The following is an 8245-nucleotide window of genomic DNA, read 5'->3' on the forward strand; positions in this document are numbered from 1 at the left end:
TTTATAATTCCAGAATGGCTCCCATATAAATCCTAAAGAATAAAGGGAAAAAGTTTTTGTTCTAAAGCAAAACAACGAATGCTAACTTTCAGATCATAAAAAGAACCATAAAGGGCATTAAATTGAGAAAAAGAAGAAAGAAATCAGCAGATCTATTTAAAAGAGCTGAGAAATAGAGCTTCAGAAAAATTATTTTAATACTTGTTGATGTATGATTTGAGAATTGGCATGTTTCAAATGCATAAAGGAGCAAGAATAGGGAAATTTTAGGCATTTTAGGTTAAATAGGGTGAGGGTATTTTTGTAAACAAACATCTTCTTCTTACAAATTAGGCAATGCATGTTAATTTTAATACAATACACCAAACGGTGAATAAGAAATAATTTCAGGATGATTAATCCCAGTATAATTAATTTCAGCATAACTTGTCTTCAAACGACCCCTCAATCATATGTTATAAAAGTCTTCACTTTCCACTCTCATTCCGACGTAGGATTCATATAAAATGTCATGAGCTTAATGATACTGTGGAAGTTTCACGTTGTATATATCATTTAGCTGCTGATCCAATTTAATCAGAATTCCGTCTTCTTTTCTATATTTCATTCTTTATTACTCTCTCCGTCCTATTTTAATTGTCGCTTTAGCTCAAATAAAAAATTCAAAAATAATTGTCACTTTAGGAATTCATGTATGCATAAAGTTGATAATTGCTTCCGGCTATACCTTTAACACTAAATAAGTAGTTTCTTTAAAGGATAAAAACTCAAATATGCCATCGAACTATCTAAAATAGCTCATTTATGCGATTTGTTAATAGTTGGACTCATTTATGTCATCACTGTGATTGAAATGACTCATCCATGTCACTTACCGTAAACATACTTAATGACTGATCTTAAAAAATCAGATTTTACACGTGGCTCCAATTAAAGCTATTAACGATCAAAGATACACATCGTACGATTAAAGCTACATCAAAGCTACATCATATGATCAAAGGGTTCTGTATAATGTGGTTTAGGGAAATAAGAATAGGAATTTGGGTTAAAATAATTCTAGGTAGATCGGGTTCGGGTCGGGTTTAATTTTATTTAGGATTGATTTTACATTAATTTGGGTTGGTTTAAGTTGACGATGTGGGGCTAGTTTAAGTTGACAATGTGGACCTCTAATTGGAGGTCACGTGTAAAATCTGGTATTTTTAAACCAGCCATTAAATTTGTTAAAGGTAAATGGCATGGATGAGCCATTTCGGTTACGACGATGGCATAAATGAGTCAACTATTAATGAATGACATAAATGATAAATGAGCAATTTCTGATAGTTCGATAGCGTATTTGAATTTTTTCCTGTATTTTAATATTGTTCAATTCTCAAAAAGTATCTAATAAGATAGAGGTAATATAATAAAATATTTCTTGTATTTATTATTTTTTCAAAATGGCTTGAAAGAGCTAAAACAACATTTAAAAAGAGCCTGAATACTTACTATTTACTCATTCAACCCACGTTCAAATGATTAAAACGAGAAAATCTATAATCGATCAGTAATCCTTCGATGTTACTAGTTCAATACTCAATAGCCAAATATTGGTAGAAGTCGAAACATAATTAATGACGACATTGAAGTCTAATTAGTAGACTAGTGCATTTAGGAAGTAAGATTTTCTGATTTTAGTACTGTCAAATCAACTGATCTTGGAACAGTTTACAGGGCCACTCTATTTGATTGATGTTCCCATTAGATGCTACAGTACTATTCCTTAGGAGCCGTTTGTCCGTGAATTTTTGTTCCTCTTTAAAAAAAATTCTTTTAAATTTGGTCATACATTGAATTGATTTTTCAAAAAATAAATAAAAATATTGAAGATAAGTTTCAAGTTTGAAAACTTAATTTTGATGATTTTAAGTTAAATGCATGTCTAGACACATTTCAAATACATTTTTTCAATTTTAACTTCAAATACTATTATTTAAAGCCTACTTGGTATGTTGTTTACTAGTAGCTAGAGGAGGAGAAGCACTCTCACTCACTCAGATTCTCTCTTGAAGACAAGTAAGGCAATGACTCTTCTTTGTTCCACTCAATTTGACTTTTATAATCAATCATTTCTCTTTGAAGATAAGTGGGGAATATTTTCTTCCACCAACTTAACTTACAATTTTGGTTAGATATTTTCGTTTCTCATCAAATGACTATAGTACTTAGTTATTTATAGGACTATTTTAGCATGTACCTAATCTAGTACATGTATCATCATTTAGTTCTATTCATCCTCCTTTTTTCTCAAATACATGTATCCTTACACTAATATCTAAATACATGAGCTAACTAAATTCATGTATCACATAAATCAAAAAGTCTTTTTTCTCTTTCAAAGCAAGGTTCACATTTCAACAGTGACATCCATTAAAAGGGGTAACACTACCTACCGTGATCTTTTTTGTCCCCCAAGCTCAAACTAGATACATCTAATTAAAGATGTAAGGATCTTATCCGTCCTATCACAAGTTAGATGTAACAAGAGAGAGCTCAAACCTTGGATCGAGATATATAGTCACCAGCACCGATATTTAAGGCAAATTATATAAATTATTATTAAGTGATTTAACAAAATGAAAGTATATATTAATTATTGATGATCAAATTATTAACAATCTAGGTAAAAATACATGTAACTTATATATTGATTTAGCATATACGCCGAATGAGAGCAAGGTTTAGTGATGCAGTTTTGCTTGGAGGCATCAAGTTTGGTTTGTAATGATTTTCATAGGACATTCTAAATTAATGTTTTTACCTTCAACCTTCAGTTCCTGTTTGTTGCGAGCTCAAATTTTAATAGGAGCAGTATTTAGCACAGTAAATAATTTTTACTGGCCCAACTAGTTGTGTTAAGTACTTTTTTCTTACCTGTTACAGGTTACCAACTTACTATTATGAACGAATGTCAGGTGCTCACAAACAATACATTTTCAAGAATTATAAATTACAGCATGCAGGAAAAAACTTGATTAAATATTGAAGTGAAGTAAGGATTTAAAGTTTATGGATGCATAATTCTAATCCATTTAAGTTAATAAGTTCTAAATAATTTATATACTTTATAAATTTTTTAAGGCAAATACCGAAATTTGAACCAAAGTTATTAAATTCGATGGAACACATAATTCGTATTCTCGCTTCGTCCCTGCTGTTATTCAAAGTATGCCATTATAAGCACTATGTAAATCAGCCCTGTGAAAGAGAGAGCCGTTGAGCTCAGAAATACACAAAATTAACCAAACCTATGCCACTAAAGATTACGGTGGCATGGTAGTTACCCCCAATGGCGGACCTACCTGGAAGAGAGGATGGTCACTGTATCCTATTAACTTCGCATACTATTCTGTATATCTTGAGAAATGATCATATATTTTTAGATAATCTGAAACACAAAAGCTGGCCGGGGGCACTGGTTCGGTTTGCTGCTTAGTGCCTCCGCTGGAGCGTGACGACATGTTTTCGGATTTCCGTCAAAGCCCGTCAAAGGCATATGAAATAATGCAAAAGATCCGAGCCCATCGAAATGATGTTCAGCGAGCTAACCCCAAGTAGCATGCCGGAGTGCCGTCTAGGGTTGGGTATTCCCCATCGGGCCTTCCAAGGGCAATCTAAACAGGCTATCTTAATTCACTTCTTCAATTTTTGGTGGTGCCCCTGGTAGTCGGGGCGGAGCCAGTAATGGGAAAGGGTTCACCCTTAATTATATTGTATATGCAAGATTTTTTTTTTTTTTTTTTTTTTGTATATATAGTACATTTTGAGCTCTTTTGCTTTTTGTGTATTTGCTTCTTTATATTTTTTAACCTACCCTTAATACAAATTCTCAGCTCTGCCACTGCTAATAATACTCCCGTCATCTTTAAATTATGAGTCCGCCTTTAAACTTATGTCTATATATATTTTTAATTAAAGGTCTTAAATTTGAATCTAAAATATATATAAGTATAAAATTGTTTTTAACAAAAGGTATTGTACCCCAATGCAATGGCGGAGCCACAGCCCATCAAGGGTTTTGGATGTTCCGAACACCCTTCGTCGAAAAATTATATCGTATAGACATATTAATTTTATGAATTATAGATATATTTTACATATTGAACACCCTTAATTAATATATATATATTACTTCTTCAATATTTGAATACCCTTTATAAAATTTCTGGCTTCGTCACTGCCCCAATGCAAGACTTTCTCTTGTAAATATGAATTGATTGAACCAAGAAACCAATATTGAATAAAACAAAAGAACAGAGGCACACCGGCACATAAATGACCCCAGAAAATAGTGGTGTTGTATGTGTGGTTCTCCAGTAGTAGGATGTGACAAAATGCACAGATTGCAGTTAGCCAGTCAAATCGCTGTTTTTTTTTTGGTCTGTTTCCACAGTTTTTAACGTTAAATCACATCGTTTCAGAATTTAGGGTAAAAGCTGTGACAGTACTGCTACTCTCTAATCTACTCTACTCGCTTTTTTACACTTTCTCCCCTATTTTTTCTCCCAAAATTTATGGTATCTTCATCACCTGACTTTTCAACTCTTTCTCTTTGTTTCTTCTCTTTTCTGTAAGTGTATATTACCTTCATCTCCTTATACTTCTTGGCATTTACTGCAACTTTTTAATCTGCATTGTCTTGCAACTCCTTTTCCTCACTTTTCATGACACTTCCCCACAACCTCAGTTATTTTTATAAGTGGAACTGAACAAGAGTAAAAAATAAAGTAACTATGCTTCTTCAGTACTATCTTATGAAACAACCCCTTTTTCCCTCATTGTATTTATAATTGTAGCATGATGTTTATATTTACTACTTACTTGTTCTTGTAGCAGATCAATTTATTTGAAACTGCACTGAGGAAATGACTAAAGATGAAAACTTTAAGCTCCTAAAGTTCCAGGTAATTTTCTTTAGGAGCCAGTATTTTTAATTTATGGGTTCTGAATCATAAAAAAATTTTGCTTATTAGTTCTGATAGATTATTTTCACATATCAGATGATTTTTTAATATAAATACAAGATTTTGAACCTAAGTTATTGAACTTTGTCGAACCTAAGTTCTATGCTCCTTTTTTTGTAGAATTGTGTTCTCCGGGTGAACATGCATTGTGATGGATGCAAGCAGAAAGTGAAAAAGCTCCTTCAGAGAATTGAAGGTGCCATCTTTTTCTTGGTATTTTGGCTGTTTTGAATAATATGTTGGTCATGCAAGTAAAGAACTTTTTTTAAGCGTTTTATGGAATTCGAGCTCGGTTGTTGTTGCTTTTGCACTGTCAGTGGCTAGGGGCGAGGGACAGAGCTAGAATATGTGTTAGGAGTTTGAATATGAACAAAATACATTATTTTAGAACTCGGTGACTTAAATAAACTAGAATTTCAAACTCATAAGCTTTAAATTTTGACTTCACCTTTGTCCGTGGCTACTCTTTCCAAGCTTGGTTGTGGCCTTTATGATGACTTTATAATTGTTGGAGTCAAGTGGTCCACATACATTGGTTTTGAACTTATGTCATAAAAAGGATTGAAATTTGATGATCAATGATCTTTTCATACATTTAGGAGTATTAGGATTTAGGAGCCTTTTCTAGCTGTCCAAAAGTTGATTTCTCTTTTGTTCTTTCTTTTCCCTTATCCTAATTTGTGCTTGGGTTTTCCCCCTTCTCTTACTTCGTATAGGTGTTTACCAAGTAAACGTTGATGCTGGGCAGCAAAAAGTCACAGTTTGTGGAAGTGTAGATTCAGGAATTCTAATTAAAAAATTGTTTAGAGCTGGTAAGCATGCTGAGCTATGGTCTAAGAAAAATAACCAGAACCAGAACAACACTTACTGCATCAAAGATGGAAAGGACAACAGAAATCAAAAGCAAGTTCAGTTTAAGGATCTTGAGAACCAACATGAATTCAATTTTGTAGCACTAGGAGAGGAAGACGATTATAATCTTGATGAGTACGAGGAGGAGGATGATTATGTTGGTGAAGAAGAGATGAAATTTATTAAAGAAAAAGCAAACCAAATAGCCCTTCTTGGGCAAGAAAATGCAGAAGCAAACAATGCAAAGAAAGCAATGTCAGCAGCTCCCAACAATGGTAAGCTCTAAAAAATTGAAATTAGCTACAAACTTCGTCGCTAAATTGCTTCGAGCTAACATACTTTTTTTTTTGATAATCTGTCGCTAAATAGGATTAGCATTAGCGTCGGATTTCGTTGTTCAGCTACAGAATCTGTCCGTGCTAATTCATCACTATATTGCTCGTAGCTAACATAATTTTTTGATAATTCATGCTAAATAGGATTATCGATGGATTTTGCTCTTTAGCTGCGGAATTTGTCCGTTGCTAAATAGGATTAGCAATGAATTTTATTATTTAGCTACAAAATTTGTCTCTCCCTAATCCGTTGCTAAACTGGTCATAGATAACATAATTTTTTGGATAATCCATCTCTAAATAAGATTAACGACGGATTTTGCTGTTTAGCTATAGAATTTTTCAGTCATCAATCCGTCCCTAAATTTCTCATAACTAACATAGTTTTTTTGATAATATGTTGTTGAATAGGATTAGCGCTAAATTTTGCTGTTTATCTACATAATTTATCCGTCGCTAATTCCTATTTTTTCAGTAGTGAATGTAAATGAAAATATCAATGCTGGCAAGAAACTAATTGACCCCAACACATTGGCTGCCTTGAAAATGAACATGATGAATGGTGCACAATTGGGAGGTGGTGGAAATGTCAATCTAGGTGAAACTGGACATATAAGAAATGATATAAATGCAAGTATGATGAATCTTGCTGGTTTTCGTGGGAATGGTACTAACAATGTTGCTTCAATCTTGAATGGAGGAAACAATTCTAACTTAATGGGACCTAGAGGATTTCAAGTTCATCCAAACAATGTCATACAACAAGGATCTTCAGGTCATTTTAATCCTTCTAGCACCTCTATGCTAATGAACATGAACAATATTGGTGGTCATCAACAGTACAATCCAACATCAATGCTGATGAATTTGCAGAACAGGCATGCTATGCAACAACCTCAGATGATGTACAATAGGTCTCCTTTTGTTCCTCCGGCAACCGGTTATTACTATAATAATTATGGCCAAGTACCATATATTTCTTCTTATGTTGAGCCTAGTTTTGCTTCTGCTGATCCCTCTGCTAATATGTTCAGTGATGACAACACCAGTAGTAGCTGTTCAGTAATGTAATAAACTTGTGGGAATTTAGAAGAGGAGGGATAATTTCTATAATATTTTGTTCTCAAATAAGATATTATGCTTTATGTATTTTCTTGCTTGTTGTATAATTGTCTCTCTTTAAGACCTGACATTATTGTCTCTCTATCCATTAGTATCTATCTGGAATGGGAAATTATATTAATATAAAGTTTTTGCTTTGCAGTCTTTGAAGGGTATGCTCAACTTGATCTTATTTCTAGTTTAGAATTTGTTGAACTGACAATGTTTGGCATTATGCAGTTCAAAGTCACGGATCATAAAAAGGACTGTAGTTAGATGGTTGACACTTCTCATTTTTCGATCTTCTATTGAAGAATGTCTCGTTAGGGAACATTTTAATCTTTTAGAGCCAGTTTGGATGGGCTTATGCCTATAAGCTGCAAATAAGTTGGGGGTAGTCTAACTTATTTATTTTTTTGGGCTTATAAGCTGCTTTAGATAAATTAAGTCGAATGGGCCTAATTATTTTTTTGAGCTTATTTTAAGCACAAAATGACTTTAAGCTGACTAGCTAAATACTCAAAAAAGCTGAAAACAACTTATAAGCAATTTATAAGCCAATCCAAACGGGCTCTTAGTAGTTGAAAATTTCTCATTTCCAATCTTGGAATTGAAGAATATCTCGTTAGGGAGCTTTTAATCTTTTTGTTGTTGAATATTACTCATCGACCTTGGTATCGAAGAATATCTTGATAGGATGGATTTTACTCTTTTAGTCAGCCTATCCTCTGCCAATTTAATAGGACAGTAAGAACATCAATTATCAGTCAGAAATACTAGCTGCCAGCCTACCACAATCCTGCTCTTTTCTTTGGCTTTGAGACAGAATGTAAGCGGTCTCACACTGTCACACACGTGGAGATATGAACGTTTAAAAAAAAAAAATGTACAAGGGGAGAAATAACATACTGTTGGAAGGTGATAGCGGGAAGAGTTATAGTATTTGAT

The 8245-nt window shown here is 33.3% G+C and overlaps 1 protein-coding gene across 5 annotated transcripts; it reads left to right on the plus strand.

Annotated features, from left to right (window-relative positions):
* Positions 1–4332: 4332 nt before the first annotated feature.
* Positions 4333–7424, plus strand: LOC132614371 (heavy metal-associated isoprenylated plant protein 37-like). 5 transcript variants are annotated; one of them, XM_060328817.1, is made up of 5 exons: positions 4333–4615; positions 4879–4949; positions 5130–5205; positions 5726–6136; positions 6897–7424. In XM_060328817.1, exons 2-5 carry the CDS (start codon positions 4911–4913, stop codon positions 7265–7267), a joined length of 897 nt encoding a protein of 298 aa, XP_060184800.1. In that variant the 5' UTR covers positions 4333–4615; positions 4879–4910; the 3' UTR covers positions 7268–7424. The 5 variants fall into 5 exon arrangements, with proteins under 5 accessions (XP_060184800.1, XP_060184799.1, XP_060184797.1 ...); XM_060328816.1 differs by having other exon boundaries at positions 4339–4615; positions 6675–7424; XM_060328814.1 differs by having other exon boundaries at positions 4343–4615; positions 4882–4949; positions 6672–7424.
* Positions 7425–8245: the final 821 nt, after the last annotated feature.

This window comes from Lycium barbarum, chromosome 10 (genome assembly GCF_019175385.1).
Source record: "Lycium barbarum isolate Lr01 chromosome 10, ASM1917538v2, whole genome shotgun sequence".
Classification (NCBI taxonomy): Eukaryota; Viridiplantae; Streptophyta; class Magnoliopsida; order Solanales; family Solanaceae; genus Lycium; species Lycium barbarum.

What these genes read in the sequence shown, in the direction of transcription:
- LOC132614371 (XM_060328814.1), top strand. Translation starts at nt 4,911, where the DNA reads ATGACTAAAGATGAAAACTTTAAGCTCCTAAAGTTCCAG. An exon ending in TTAAGCTCCTAAAGTTCCAG is followed by an intron (nt 4,950 to 5,129) that starts GTAATTTTCTTT and finishes CTTTTTTTGTAG; the next exon opens with AATTGTGTTCTCCGGGTGAA. An exon ending in GTCAGCAGCTCCCAACAATG is followed by an intron (nt 6,137 to 6,671) that starts GTAAGCTCTAAA and finishes CTATTTTTTCAG; the next exon opens with TAGTGAATGTAAATGAAAAT.